This window comes from Vombatus ursinus, unplaced genomic scaffold (genome assembly GCF_900497805.2).
Source record: "Vombatus ursinus unplaced genomic scaffold, bare-nosed wombat genome assembly UNPS02014877.1, whole genome shotgun sequence".
Taxonomy (NCBI): domain Eukaryota; kingdom Metazoa; phylum Chordata; class Mammalia; order Diprotodontia; family Vombatidae; genus Vombatus; species Vombatus ursinus.
The window spans coordinates 2,310,717-2,327,373 of NW_020954655.1; the positions used below are offsets into that span (position 1 = coordinate 2,310,717).

At 35.7% G+C, this 16,657-nt stretch overlaps 1 protein-coding gene across 1 annotated transcript in view; it reads left to right on the forward strand.

The window, feature by feature from the left end:
* AFF3 (AF4/FMR2 family member 3) overlaps nucleotides 1-16,657 on the forward strand; it is a 666,987-nt gene that overhangs the window by 638,624 nt on the left and 11,706 nt on the right. Inside the window, exons 16-20 of the mRNA XM_027842571.1 lie at nucleotides 3,642-3,778; nucleotides 6,418-6,489; nucleotides 12,985-13,078; nucleotides 15,827-15,876; nucleotides 16,026-16,249. Coding sequence (XP_027698372.1) covers nucleotides 3,642-3,778; nucleotides 6,418-6,489; nucleotides 12,985-13,078; nucleotides 15,827-15,876; nucleotides 16,026-16,249 — 577 coding nt within the window. The remainder of the gene's footprint in view (nucleotides 1-3,641; nucleotides 3,779-6,417; nucleotides 6,490-12,984; nucleotides 13,079-15,826; nucleotides 15,877-16,025; nucleotides 16,250-16,657) is intronic.

The window sequence follows — 16,657 nt, forward strand, 5'->3', positions numbered from 1 at the left end:
AAACAAGGAAATTACCTTTTGCCTACAGATACCAGAGACAGTGGATTAATACCAATACTTTAACATATATGCACCAAATGGCAAACCAAATACTTAAATGTTAATCAGTTTACCAGGAGAAATATAAATAATTATTGGGGATAATAAGTACCTCTTCCAGACTTAGACAAATCAAGCAAAAAGACCAACCAGAAAAGAGTCAAGGATCTAAATAGGATTTTATAAAAGTAAGATATGAAAGCTCTCTGGTGATTACTGAATTAGAATAAAAAGGAGTATACATGTTTCTCATCTATGCATGGCACTTTTGTAAAAATTTACCATGTATTAGGGCATAAAAACTTCACAATCAATGCAGAAATACACAGTTACTGAACATATCTTTTATTGACCAAAATGGAATAAGTCATATTCATAAAGGATCTTGGAAGAAAGGATCAGAAATTAATTGGAAACTGAATAACAATTCTAAGGAATTTGTAGGTCAAATAACAACATAAAGAAAAATGAAACAATAAGACAACATAACAAAATTTGGGGGGATTTATCTAAAGGAGTTCTCAGGGTAAAGTTTATGTGACTGATCACATTACTCATTAAAAAATAAATATCAGACTTGGATATGTAATTTAAAAAACCAGAAAACCAACAAGTTTTAAAATCCAAATTGCACATCAGAAGATAAATTCTGAAAATCAAAGAAAAGATTCACAGAATTAAAAGCAAAAAAAAAATTGAATTGATAAATAGAAAGGAAGCTGTTTTTAACAAAATAAAAATGGCTATTATGATTTTAAAAGAAAACCAATTTACCAGTATCAGAGATGCAAAAAGAGAAATCACAACATGTGAAGAAATAACAGAAATTATTTAGATACCACTTTGCCCGATTATATGCCCATAAAATTAGGTTTAAATGAACAAGGTGAATATTTACAAAAATATAAAATAAACAGTACTGAAAATAGAGAATTTAAGTAATACAGTCACAGAAAGAAAAAAATGAATCACAAATGAATTCTCAAAGGAAATTTCCAAAGGAAAAAAAGACTCAAGACCAGCTTGACTTAGTTAATTTTACCAACCATTGAAAGAACAATTACTCTAATATAAATGGTTTTCAAGAACAGGGAAAAAATGGCATCCGCCCAAGTACTTTCTATGATACAAATATGGTCATTACCTAAACCAGGAAGAGTCAAGATAGGGGAGAAATCTATAGCCCAGTATCTCTAGTGAATGTCTAAACAAAAAAATTAAGTAAAATATTAGCAAAGAAGTACTGTAATACATGATAAATATTGTACTTTCATTACATAAAATTAAAAGGTTTTGTACAAACAAAATCAATGTGTTCAAAATTAGAAGGGGAAAAAATCTTGTAGCAGATTTCTCTGATACAGGGCTGATCTTGAAGAATAAAGAAACTGATTCAAGTATATAAGAATGACAGATGTTCAGCAATTAATGGTCAAAGGATATGAAAAATCAGTTTTCTAAGAAAGAAATCAAAGCCATCAACATCCATATGAAAAAATGCCCCAATTAAAGAAATGCGCATTAAAATAATTCTGAAGTTCTACCTCACACCTATTAGACCCGCAAAAATGACAAAAAGAAAATAGCAATTTTTGTAGAGGCTGGCAGAAAACAGGTGCACTGGTACACTTGGTAGAGCTATAAATTGGCCTAGTCAGTCTATAAAGCAATTTGCCCATAAAGTCTCTAAACTCTGCAAAACCTTTGAACGGGTGATAATATCTCCACCCATCTCCTCTTATGATCTTGTTTTATCAATCATCTCTCACAGAGTCATAGTAAAAGCTAATACATCTTAAGTTCAAATCCTGCTTCAGCTATTTAATGTGCTTGTGACTGAGGAAGTCATTCAGCTTACTGTGCCTTTAGCCTTTCTGGCCTTTGGTTTCCCCAGAATGGAGGTGTTATACTCTACAGTTGTACTCTCTGGCCGCTGAGGTCACTTCCAGATCTAAATAGATAATCCTATGATCCCATCTTCCCATAAAATCATGCTTCCTTATCCTAAAGAACCTCTTGGCCTCCTTGAACTCACTCTTCACTTACCTCCACGACCAAACTTCTAGGAAGAACCAGTCTATCCTCATTGCCTCCACTAACTCACTTTCTCCCTGTGTTCTGTGACCTCTACAGAATTTGATTCTATTGACTACTTTCTCTTTCATTTCCTCACCTTTGGTTTCTCTGATGCTGATCTCTAATTTTTATTTTCTTTTTTTCTGATGTTCTTCTGTCTCCTTTGTTGCCTCATCCTTTTCCTCTGATGCCTTTATTACTTTCTCTTCTCCTCTCTTCCTTGGTGATCTCATCCACTTCTGTGGATTCATTTATCACCTCCCAAATTCCCAAATCTGTCTCTTCTCTACCAACCTTTTCCTAGAACTCACTGTGTATATATCTCCCCAAACATATGCTTTTCACAAAAGCTCCTCAAGAGCAGGGTCTGGGAAGCAGCTAGGTGGAGCAGTGGATAGAGCTCTGGCCTTAGAGTCAGGAGGACCCGAATTCAAATCCAGTCTCAGACACATGACACTTACTAGCTGTGTGACCCTGGGCAAGTCACTTAACCCTGATTGCCCCACCAAAAAGCAAGGAGAAAAAAAAAAAGCAGGGTCTATATCATATCAACCTTTATCTCTAAGGACCTAGGAAAAAAGCATCTGGAATGAATAAATGAAAAATCATTTATTAAGTGCTTACTATATGCCATGCACAGGAGTTACTAATTAAAAAATAGTATACTCCCTGCCCTCAAGGAGCTTATACTCTTAATAGGAAAAGACAACACATATTAGACAATGAGGAGTGTTTGGTTTGGCAAGTGACATACTTGGTACATGGAGCCCTAGGGGAGTTGAGTGACCTCCCTTCCCAATAGCAATGTCAGAATAGATTTGATTATGATTCCCAGAGGAAGAGGTGGAAATCAGAGTTGCAAGAAGTGGAATAAAAAGGTCTCGGTACAGCAGATGGTAAGAAGGAGGCCTGAATGGAATGGGAAGCGTGGCTAAGGCCAGCTAGATTTAGTAGGTTGTCTTGCACATATTAGATGCTTAATAAATCTTTGTTGAATTGAATTTGCTGTTGCATTATGAATACTAAATAATTGCCACCTGTTATATGGGTGAGGTACAACTCTGCATATAACCACTTGCTCATGTAACTAAAGCCAGTCACAATTTATGGAACATCTGTAGCAAAGAATGTTGTTTGAATTCATTTTACCATGCATAATATTTATTTTACATAGACACCGCATGGATTATGCTGCCTGAGTGGTGAAAGTAAGCTGGTAAATTTTGTGTACTTCCCTATAGAACTGAATTTTGATGAATAGTAAGACTCAATTAAAAAGCCTAAAATATGATGATTTTTATTTGTATTGAGGTTGGTTTGAAGGGCTTACAGAGTGCCAAGATTTACCCCATTTATTAGCAGTTTTGTTTTGTGTTAGACTCTCACTTTGAATTTAGTGTTGTTTTCTCTCAGCCTCATTAACAGGACTTTTGAAACTCATGAGCTAGGTATCTCAATAAAGCACTGTGAGAATGTTCGTTTTGTAACTGTTCTTAAGGGAGACCATGTTTTTATTCTCTGCTTAGGTGGAAAAATTTGGAAAAGCTTTGAATTATGCTGAAGCAGCCTTGTCATTTATTGAGTGTGGAAATGCAATGGAGCAAGGCCCAATGGAATCTAAATCTCCCTATACAATGTACTCAGAAACAGTGGAACTCATCAGGTAAGGAATTAGAAAGCAACAATCACTCACCTGTATTTCTTATTTGATTGTGTGTGATATGAACACATACCACTAGTCCTGTAACATCAGCCACACTGTAAAAAATAATGTTCTGTACAAAAAAATAACTCTTGGTGGGTGCTAATGGTAACTACTGGGATTGAATAACTTGGAAGGGGCACAAATGGCAACAGGGGTATGATATAATTCATCTCTAAATGACTACCATTAGTAGACCCTGATTGGAGCCATAGGAAAGGGTAGTAACCACTCTTGTCCTGTTCCTAAATATATACATCCATAACATCACATCTTACTGTCATAATGTGCTCATATCATTTCAGCACAGGTATCTCAATGAAACCCCAAAATTTGAATTTCCTCTCTTTTATGTCCCCCACACCTCTAGCCAGAGTTGAGATACAATGAGAAAATGGAACAATTATCCTCCTGTTGAATCAATCCATAGTCTAGCTGTACAATCATTATTCTTTTTCTAATGGTAACACTAAAAGATGTTTTGTGAAAAAGCATGATTATCCTCCATGATTTTTTATGTCAAAAGATATAGCCTTAACTTTTCCTTTATTTTTAGTAGACCTGTATCAGTTAATTGATTAAAACTCTTGAACCTCCTTATGTTTTTTGTCCTGTAATGACCAATTGCTCATAACCCAGTGTTTAAAGTACTACTTCATTGAAATTAGTGCCTTCTAACACTAACAACTTTCTAAAACTTAGTGAAAAGTTCCGATTCACTCTGTCAGTGTAATTTGTGATTTAACACTGACCATATCCCTATTTTTAGTCTATTTTTAGTCTCCGTATTTCTATATTCAAGATTCCTAATCATTTTAGAGTAATAGGCCTTTTAGCACTACAGAGGACCATAGAAGTCCCCTAATCCAACTCTCTCACTTTACAGATGAGGAAACTGAAGCCCAGATAGGTTGTATGACTCCATAATCACACTGCTGGTAAATGGCAAGACTGCAACTAGTGTTCTTCCCACTACAGCATAACTTGGAAGCCATAATCTCTTTAATATACATTGACATAGAGGAGAAGTACTGTTATCAACTATATTTATGTACTATATTCTGTAAATACTTTTAGCCTTCATAATTGTCATTTCGGTATCAGAATATATAATCTTCAAAGACTATAGTTAAGTGAGATGGTATTGCTTAGCTTTCAAAAGAAGTTAAATATGTCTAATAACCTAAGCACAGTGTTAATTTAGTGACTCCAGACCATCCTGCTGCTTCAGTAGCACAATATTGCCAACATAATATGACAATAAAACAGAACAGCAGAATGATGTTCTCAAAATTATAATCATTTTCAGGAATAAACTATCTCATTCTAGAATTCTTTACATTCCTTGCTAGAACTGTGGCCAGTATCACATGCATGGTATCATGGTATAATGAATAATTCATCGTCATCATCATCACAGTAGCAGTAGCTAACATTTATATAATGCTATAAAGTTTGCAAAGTGCTTTGTATATATATTATCTGATTTCATCCTCACAAGAGATCTGTGAAGTAGGTGCTATTATTGTCCTCATCTTATAGATGAGGAAAGTAAGGCTGAGAAAAATGAAATGATTTGCTCAGGATCACAAAGCTATCAAGCATCTGAGGCAGAGTTTGAACTCGGGTCTTGCTTACTTCAGGTCCAGCATTTTATCCACCTAACTGCCTAATTAAGGCCATTATCTAGATCAGGCTGGCACAACTTGCAGCCTATGGCCGCTTACAGCCCATTTGCAGCACACCAAAGGATTTCCTCTACGTACAAAGGATGTTTTCCTCTACATTTTCCTCTGAAATCCTTTGGTGTGCCACAAGCAGCCTGAGGCAGCCTCAAGTTGTGCAGGCCTAACCGAGATAATCCAGACTACCACACCAATTTCACTTTAAATATCTAGGTAACACAAATAAAAAAAACTGACTTTAATGATATGGACAGGGAGTATAATTCTTTCCTTCAAGTTTCTCAATAAATGTAAAAGTGGCTTGAAAGTTCTCTCAAAAATTCTGCCTGTTAATTGGATGTTTTATTGAGAAAAAATGAATAACCATGATTAGAGCAACAAATGGAAGGACAGGCGGTAAAAGCCAGCAGCTTCTCTTAGCAAACATCTGTAGAAGCAAAATATAGATTAAAATGCACCCAAGACATTTATACTGCTGTCAAAGTAAGAGCTCCAAACAAAGAAAAAAGAGGAAATCCAAACATTTATGTAAGTGTAAAAGATGAGGCTTCTCTTGGATGCATGCCTGGAAGTATTGAGCACTGCCTCAGTCTTCAGTCAAGCAACCGAGCAGTTCAGTTGTCATTCAAAATTTGTGGCAGTGGATATGTTACTGTTTCCATGGCTTTTTCTTGAAATAGCACTCCTAGCTATTGGTAGTATTTGAATTTGTATTATTAAAGAACAGAAAGTGGCTCGATGAACATAAAAATCATTCTTTTGTAGTCATCATAATGTAATGCCTATTGATAATGGAGCAACCTCAGCCAGCTTGTAAGAAAGCAGTGGCAAACACTATGTATTACTCAAACACAAAGCATATTCTACAGTTTACATGGGATAATTATGTTTATTTCTTTTACTTTTTTTTTAAAGGTATGCTATGAGACTAAAAACTCACTCAGGTCCAAATGCCACTCCAGAGGACAAACAATTAGCTGCATTGTGGTAGGTATATCATGATTCATTTGAAATCTCCAACCCTGTCAGTGGTTTTATTTTAAACAAGTGCTATAAACATAAGAAGAGGGTGCTTTCTGTTATGTTTCCTGACTTAAGAAAGTAGATCTTGCCATGGAGGCTAGGGGATTCCTAGAAGCCATTCAAACTGCAAACCTTGAATGACTTACGAATGGCCTGAATTCTGCAGGTATGCCTGAGCAATTCATAATGATTGGTAGTTGACAGGTCAGGTTTAGTGCATCAAGGTAATTAGTTTTTCAGCATTTGATGGGTCTGGATTTTTAATGACTTGTATACTAACCATGCTAATGTCCATGTAATTTCTTTTGTGTTTAACATTTTAGGTGCAATCATAATAACTCATCTGTTGTTTTACATGTAGGATTAATGTAGCAGAACCAAGATATTGCTTTAAATTAAAGCTCATATTTGTACTGAAGTGAAGATCAGGTTCATTACATTTTTTTTAAATGTTTTATAAATACAAAAACTAATAAAGTTTGAAAAGATTAATAAACTTGGACAAAAAATAGTTAAACATTTAAAACAAGAGGGAGGAAATCTTAGAGAAAACTTTTAGCCCTTAACAAGGTAAAACAAAAGGAATTAACAAAGAAAATGTTCTTGTTTGTGTTCCCTGTCAGTCCTCCCTGAAGTTGTTATACCTCTAATTCTGTTTTCCTTCTTTTTCATTTTTTTTACGTATCTATAGTCAGTGTGTATATACAAGTCTGGTTCTGCTCATTTAGTACTGCATCATCTCATATAAGTTTCTCACTATGTGCTTTATACTTTTTGCAGTACTATAATATTCCTTTATGTTCATATTGGATTATAGATACAGAGCTAGAAGGAACACAGAGGCCACTTAGTCCAACCCACTCATGCTGCCTCTCTCCCTTGTCCTCTTCTCTTGCTCTCTCAACATATATATATATATATATATATTTATATTTATATTTATATTTATATATACACACACACACGGGTGTGTGTATACTTATGTGTATGTATATGTATATATGTATACACATACTTATTCTTTAAAGTTCAATAGATATTTTATCTCAGTGATGTGAGTACTCCTTTATTCCCTATGCGTTTTTTGTTCATCTTCCACAGATGGTCTCCTCAGTGTGCTGAGGGCCTTTCTCTAGGTCTCTAGATTTTGGGTAGGTAACAATAAAGCAAATGGCATGCCTCTTGTTTATCCCTCACTCTCACCCATTTATTCCAATGTGACCACCTTGTTTTCCAGTCTCACATCTGTATAGCTACTCATTGGTAATATGTTGATGCCTACCACTTAACTCTCCGTTGCCTTTTGGGGACCCCACAACTTTAATTACTGAGAGACTGACATTCCATGACCAGCAGCCATACAGCATTACCAGAATAATATAAGTATTTTTTTTTAAAAGTCTTTGTTTCAGCAAGAAATTTTAGGGCATTAAAAACACCATATAATTTCCCAAAATTAGTACAATCGTTCTTCTCCTCCTGTTTATTTCTGGGCCCAGATCATTGGACATTCACAATATCTGTTCAAATTACATACCTGAAAAGATCAGGTTCATGAATTGTCCATCTAAATATTTCATAAGCATTGTTCATTCCCTTGATTTTTCATATGTCTGCATCATAATTGCTTTTCATTCAGTTGAGTATTCATGTGGATAAATAGACCAAACCCTTCTGAGTGATTATTGATCTCATTTAGGAGGCTTTGCAGGGTTCAGAGGTTTGATATGATAAACATATCACTCACAAACAGGCATACCTGGAGGACCTCATCATCTTAGAATGAAAACTCCTTTCACGTAGTGATAGTTTTCATTCTTTGTACTTGTATTCCTAGTGCCAAGCACAGGGCCTGACGCATGATTGACTGAACTGTAGGGAATCCCTCTTGCATATAGACTGTGTAAAGGACTTGTGTCACAACCGTGGCAGACACCTTTGGGAGGCATATTTCTTTGTTTTACACCTTGCTTGATCTCAGTCTTATTGTTATGTCTTTTAAGAAATCCCATATGATTTTGTTACATGCATAGGAGACACATTGTTAGAGGAGAGCCTGGAAGGAGGCGTTTTGATCTACTGAAACAATATTTCAAAGTCAACAAACAATAAGCACAGGAGGGGCTGTATTATGCATGTTTTAGTCTTTTTGGGGACTGTGAAGATAAGGTCTTCCATAGAGTATCATTTGCAAAAGTCTGATTATTCCCTTATCAAACCTTCATTAAACATAATCTCAGTATATTTAATTATTCTCATAGAGGTTTTGTGGACATTGAAAGCTGGCATATTAGTCAGACATTATTGATACCTTCTTGATCACTTTTTGTATTGTTTTTGGACTGGACCTCTGATTTCACTGGTGAGGGGAATACTCTCCAACAATACAGATAAGCACTTTCTCTGCAGCCTATAGTTTTAGAGTTGCTAGAGTTATCAAGATGTTATGTGACTTGCCAAAGGTTACATAACCTGTATACTTGACTCCAAGGCTAGCCCTCTGTGCAAGTCACCTTTTTATATAAAGTCCAAGATCTTTTCCAAGCTTTGTTATCTTCTCTTCCTGATTTATTTCATAAGTGATTCCTCGGTGTCCTTAAAAAATTGCATACAGCATAGATCTCCTTTGTATAGTTAGTCTAATACAACTGTTCTTTGCATCTGTATTCTTTAATGCCATTTCTACTTGCTCACATATAGTACATTGAGAACTGACATTAGAGTTTAAAGATGGTGGCTCCTCTCTCATTAATAGAGGAAGTAATTTGTTATAATAATCTTTACAGATATTTTTTCAGTTTTTCATTTATTTATTGCCCCTTTCAGTTTTATCCTTTAATGCATAAGGATGATTTGGTTTCCTTGGGTCTATCGCCAAATTTTCTGTAAACCTATTTTTTGCTCCTGCTGTTTCTCATTTTTTTATCGAATAAAACTATCTGTAATCTTCCACTAGCCTTCACGATAATATTTTTTAATAGCATTTATTTTCTTTTCCTCTCACCCTCCGCCACAGTGAAAATTAAAAAAAAAAAAAAAAGAAAAACAAGACTTTCAGGATAGATGAGCCAGATTCCCACGTTAGCCATTTCTCAAAAATGTATGTCTCATTCTGAGTCTTTGAGTCTGTCACCTGTCAGGATGTGAGTGGCATGCTTCATCATTAGTCCACTTGAATTGGGTTATTGGTCATTCTCAGGGTTCTTACAGATAGGTTTATATTCTAAATCAGTTATCTTTCTACATAGCAAGATCAGTTATCTACTGGGTGACATGCTTTGTAGAGTTATTTGGCCTCCTTATTGCTTAAGTTTCATTAGGAAATTATAATAGTCTGTGTTGATGCTTATTATTTTCTGTGTTTCTTATTTCTTGGCATCAGTAACTTATTTGAATAGGTCACATTGAAGATGCCCCACTTGTATCCCAGGTCTTCTCATTTTTTAAAGTATTTTCTTCCAAATTGATATTTACAGTATCAAATCTAATTTGATACTAATAAAATCAGAAATCCAACTGTAGATAGAAAACTAATTTAGAAATAACTCCTATGTCTGTAACCAGTCATTTCCTGTCTGTTAAAAATCTATTCAATTTTTTATAACAACATTTGGTGCTCTCCATGTCCAGTACCTCCCTATTCTCCTCTTGAAGAAAATACTCCTCAGACACTATGTCTGAGAATACTTCTTTATAATCTTCAAACCTTTGTCCTTTCTCTTCCCTTACTCCTGAACTACATTTTACTACCTTCTTTTTGTTTGCTATCTTCCTTTGGTTTAGTTTGGAAGGTATCATGAGATGTTTCAGAGATTTTCACTCTTTCTTCATTTTTCACAGCAGATGTTGACATATAACCTACAGCTATTTTCATGGTAATCTTTTCATAACCATTTATAGTAAGCATTTTAATCAAAATGATCAAATGTCCCATGAAATTATGTTATTCCACCAACTCTATTGTTTACGCCTTTACAAGAAAAATCTTTGAAACATTTTTTCGTTTAGCTGCAACTTCCTTTTGTCTTCTGGTTTTGTTTAAAGAGAGAGTATCAAGACTGATAGGATTCATTTTCTCCAACAGTATGTCCACTCATTGGTCACTGGATAAAGAGCTTACATTTTAAGGTAGCAGCGACTAACCTAATAATGGTCTGGAACTTTGGTGATTCTTGGCATCTTCTGCCCCTTTTCTGCCACTCTGCCACCACCATCACTAGAATTGCCAGAAGGACCCATTTTGTATTTTTCTTTGTTGCATGGGTTGCCATGGACAAAAAAATTAATTGCCAAGTGGCTAGCTTAGCATGATGGGCCTCTCTGTCCTTAGGCTGGTCCTTGGAAAGCAGATTCAGTCTATGGCCAAGACCATACTGAAAACCTTTCCAGAATAGTAAAACCTGCCAGAGTTTTTGCTCCATTGGCATAGTCTTCAAAAACTCAGGCACTCATGCTCACCACAACAAAGTGGCAGACTAGGGCTTTATGGAGTGAATAAATTAATGTGAAATAATTTATTCAGTCATTTTCCAGTTGTTGGACATACAGGTTGTTTTCAATTTTTCCTGTTCTAATAGGGCATATGTGAATATTATTAAAGTATAGATCCTCTTTATGATGTTCTTAGGATAAAGTCATAGCAGTGCAATTGCTGAGTTATGTCATGCTCAATTTTGTGACTCATTGCATATTTTGCCAAAAATTTTTTTTTTTTGCCAAAATGTCTGTAGCCATCTATAGCCCTATCAGCTCTGTAGAATGCCATTTCCCCACAGCACTGCCAACTTTGTGTTTTTTCATTTTTTGCTTTTTACAATTCTAGAGAGGCTAAAGTAGCATTTTTCTGGTTATTAGGAAATCTGAACATTTTTTCTTGTGGTTAATACTTTATAATTCCTCTTCATAAATTTTCTAATTTGTATCCTTTGACCAGTGCACCATTGAGGACTGTATTAATGCTTGTAGAGCTACGGATCCATTCTTTATGAATTCTTTTTCACACCTTTCTCTGAGATATTTACTACAAGTATTTTCCCAATTTACTTATTTTCCATTAATTTAGACATACTGCTTTTTGTTGTTCAAAGTCTTTTTATTGTTGCATAATAAAATTCATTTGTCTTGTCTTTAATGATTTCTCCTATTTAGGTTCAACACATTTTGACAATAAAATGATTTATTTTAAAAATGTTCAGTAATATTCGCCCTTGGGGCTTTAGTTTCCTTATTTGTAAGTTAAGGGAGTTGGATTAAATGATCTCTAAGGTTTATTTCCAGCTGTGAAGTCTTAAGTTTCTTTGTAGTGATATAACCATTGAACTAATACATTAATTATTAATAATAATGATAAATCCTATGATCCTATGTAATGGATTACCATCCCACTCACATGACTGCTATGAGCAATGATGATAAAATCATACAGTCCTGTGTAGGGACTTAGCAATACACAAATATGACTGCTATTAACAACAATGATAATGATGGTAACAATGATTCTTCCATCCTAACTTCACAGGGCATATCACTTCATATTCCTAAGTCATATTTAGGAGAAATTCCTAAGAAGGAACCAAATTATTCCATACTTTTTATAAACTTCATAGTAATTTCCGCTAGCAGGTAGCTTATATGTACCATTTGTGACCTACAAATCGAGGAATCAGACCACAAAATAAAAAGATCAGCGACTCTTTATGGAATGAGGGATCTCTAATATGTTCATTCAGGAAGATATTTCTGAATTGTGAATCTGATTGCCGAGATTTGCCTATAAATCTACAAAACAATAGATTGTGCTGTACTTGGTGTGCCAGTTAACACTAGAGCCACTTGATTTATAAAAATATGAAGAGAAAATAAACTAGATATTCGGAGACAGGCACCAAAGAAAGTGCATGTTTCAGAGGAAAAAGCTGCTTATGTTCTTTTCCAGCTTTATGTAAAGTCTTCCTAATTTTAATAAAAGTACTAGATTAATCATAAAGTGAGGAAATAAGATTTGAAAGAAGGGGTTTTTTTTCAGCAGAGCATACTGAAAATCAGCCAGGCACCTGAGCCTGTGTTACTGTGAGAAATGGGGACATAACAGTTTCCTTGGAGTTTGGTCCTCCTGGCCTGTAGCCTTCAACTCACTTTTTACAGGAAGATACTGACCTCTAGTGGTGTAAAAGGAAAACTGAGAGGCAATGGAAAGTCCCATTAGTCACACTCCCTAAAAAAAAGGCTGTGAAGCTGATGAATGTGTTTGTGATTTCAGTATTGTATTAAGCAATCACATTGTAGATCTTTTCAAATTTAAGTTCTTTTCTAAATGGTACATTTGAGTTGGTGTTTCAGAACCTCAGTCTATAACTAATAAGTGCCTTGAAACAACTGAAATGTTTGAAGATGTTTTCCAGTTTTGTCTGAGAGTTATGACTACTCTGAAGAAACTGATTTTCTCTTTTTGGGCTATAGTTACCGCTGTCTGGCTCTCCTGTATTGGCGGATGTTTCGACTCAAAAGGGACCATGCTGTAAAGTATTCGAAAGCACTTATTGACTATTTCAAGGTATCATCTGGCTTTGTAAATTGCTTGTAACTTTACCATGGATTTGGAATATAGTATATTCAAAAATATGCTGTCTATTGTTTTAAGACCCTGTTGAGAGTAAATGTGATTAGATTGACAGAATCCATTGCTTTCAAGCAGATGACAGTGTGTTCCCTCAGTGTATATATGAAACCAGTTTACGACACAACCACTGAGTTTTAGGACTGAGGAGGCCTTGGAGAAGCCATCTAATATATTTTCTTATTTCAGGATGTTCCATATCTCTTCTCCCCATGATAACCAGTAGTATTCCTTAAACCCTCAAGAGAAAGAATACACCTAATCCCTCAACAACTCATTATAATATTTAGCCATCCTATCAGGACATTGTTACTTATAGCTAATTCAGAGCTTCTGCCCTTTAACTGTATTTTCTCTTAAAGCTCACCATTCTCTGTAGCATAATCCTCTGCCATTTTTCACCTGTGTGATCTTGAGCAAATCATTTCACTCCTCTGTGCTTCGGTTTCCTTTCAAATGAGAGAGTTGGTCTAAATGAGCTTCAAGGCCCCTCCTTGCTCTAAAGCTATGATCCTGTGATCTCTCACATACTGTGGCAACTGCTCCTTTGTCTAGTTTCATTTGTATCAGAGACCCCTATTGACTCATGTAGAAGCAATTCCTATGAGAACAAAAAAATGAAATATCCCTGTTCCTAATACTTTCTTAGAGAGAACTCTTCATTCAATGAGGACCCCTCAAGACAGGGTCAACCTTAGACAAGCAAGGTAGCTGGTGTGGAGGTAGAGCAGACTGGAGACTGTGTTCCTCAAGATATATATGGCATTCACAGCCAGGAACTCACCAATCAGCACACACCTCAGGAAGTTTAGGAGTCAGTTGCCATCCTCACTTCCCAGAAAGCCTGTTTTCTAGCCTCACTAGAGGCTAGAGCCTCATACATGTCCTGGAGACCTTGTGAACCAAATAGAAACAGTTATGTTCCTAGCTGGAAAAAAAAAGAATATTCTTTGCAGCCGTCTTCTTCATAGCATTCAGCTGAACAGTTTATCCAAAACAGAGTAGAGAGTATTCTGAGCCATGGTCAACTAAATATCATTTGTCTCAAATGAGAAGAGTATTGGAACCTACACAATATGTGTGTGGCCTTATTTTTGACTTTTGGAACATGGGGTCAAAGTCAGAAATGTGGTAAATGTTTTGAACTTTGGCACCTAAAAGGAAACCTTATATTAAAGGGAAGAGTTTTTGTGGTTAAATGTAAGCACCAAGCATAATGAATGAGGAGTGGATTAGAGAATTTCCCTGGGGCAGGTAGGTGGCACAGTGGATAGAGCACCGGCCCTGGAGTCAGGAGGACCTGAGTTCGAATGTGGCCTCAGACACTTGACACTTACTAGCTCTGTGACCCTAGGCAAGGCACTTAACCCCATTGCCTAGCCAAAAAAACAAAAACAAAAACAAACATAGAAAATTTCCCTGACGTAATGATGACAGATTGTCTTTTTATTTGTCCATTATCTCCAATCTATCTTTAAGAATAAGTACAGAATAAATACCATATTGAACATAAAACACGATTCTTCTCCTTTGGGAATTTATAATACAAAGCAGGTATTTACAATTAGAGATTATTGAAACATTGACTAAAGTTCAGTAATTATAAGACCTTTGGGTAAAAATGACAGTATGGTGGAAAGGAATTCAGTTTCCCCATGCAAAGCTGACACTAAAAGATGATCTTTCTGTCCATACCCACTTCCCTTTAAATTAGGGGGCTTCAATTTTTAGGATGGCTAGGAAGAATTAGGCATTTTCTTTCCTGCTTACCATCCTTCTTCATCTCTTTCTAGTACCATAGAACTCTTCTGCTCAGGTTTATTACAGTCAAAGTATACTTTTAATAGTCTATATTGGGTGCCTAAATTTTAATAACTAGGAGAGAAAAACAAAGCAGATATATCCATTAATGCTAGATTAAGAAAAGTGTCTCTCTTGATTCTAGGAAAAAAATAATATTGGCTGATCTATTAGGAGCTTTTTTCCCCTCCTTATAAAAATGGTTTTATTTTTCTTAGTAAATGGTACAGTGTACAATTCTGTTCTTGCATTTATATGGTACCTACTGCCATAGTCCCTTAGATTTCTGACAGATTGTTTCATGTAATTTTGAATAGCGCTACTCACATGAAGTAAAAATTCAGTCTCCATTTCATAAAGTGCTTCTGTGATACCTCTTCTATACTTAGCTTTCTCTGATTTGCTAAATCAAAGCAACACTTCTCTCTGCAAAACCAAGAATGATGCTTGTGCTTTAGACTCCAAAGAGGAAAAATTCACATTGGCATCACAAAAACCATTTCCCCCCATAACAGTCCTACAGATTAACACCCAAGAAAGCATTATTAGTTGTTATATATATACGCACACAGTCCATTTAACAACTTTTACTGGTAAATGCAAAACTTCTTTTCAATTTCTGGATATAAATGTTTGGTTCATGTAATGTGGTCTTCTTACCATATTAAAAAAAAAATTTAATTGCCCTGTCTTTTAGGGAAGCATATTCAATAATGTGCTTCCAGAGTGAATGTAATGCATATTCTTTATTCTTTTCATTTTTTTTAAGTTCTTTTCTATCTCTGATTTCAATTTATGTTACTCTCTAAGTTTGCAATGATGTGTCCTCCTGCTTCTGTGTTAAGAAAATTAAACCCTCAGTAAATCCACTTCTTGCCTCCACAGAATTCATCTAAAGCTGCCCAGGCCCCATCTCCATGGGGTGCCAGTGGAAAGTAAGTTGACTTTACTGAATGGAAACTAATTCTGTATGATCCTATGAAACTGCTTGTTAACATTCAAGTGCACCCAAGTATTGTCCTACATAACCCATCCTACACTTATCTCTCTTTAGTATTTTGCTTTTCAATCTTCTCTTGTGTAGGAGCACAGGAACTCCATCCCCCATGTCTCCCAACCCTTCTCCAGTCAGCTCGGTGGGATCTCAGGGGAGTCTCTCAAGCACTAGCACCCCTTCGCCATCATCCATAATTAGCATTCCACATAGGATCCATCAGATGGCAGCCAACCATGTCAGCATCACCAACAGCATTCTACACAGCTATGACTACTGGGAGATGGCAGACAACCTCGCCAAGGAGAATAGAGGTATGCAATGTAAAAACAAAAACAAAAAAACCTGGCCCACTAGCTAGAATCTGGAGGTGTAGTTGATTTATTGGCATGATATAAGGTTTAGCTGTCACAGTGCATTGTAAAGAATGCTACAATAGGAGTCACAGGATTAGGGTTTGAGTCCCAGCACTACCCACCACTTACTAGCATTAGAAAAAAGCAGTGGAATTGTAGTTATAATTCTGAGGCTGGAAGTCTAGCCCTTGGTCAAGTCTCTTTTATCTCTGTGGTTCTTCATTGTTCTCATCTATAAAATGAGAATGATAATACCTGCAAAATGACCCATTTGTAAGAAAAGTACTTTGGAAATCTTAAGGCTCTATTGAAATGTCAGCTTTATAGCCCTATGGCAGTGTCAGCTATCATTATTATTATTATGTA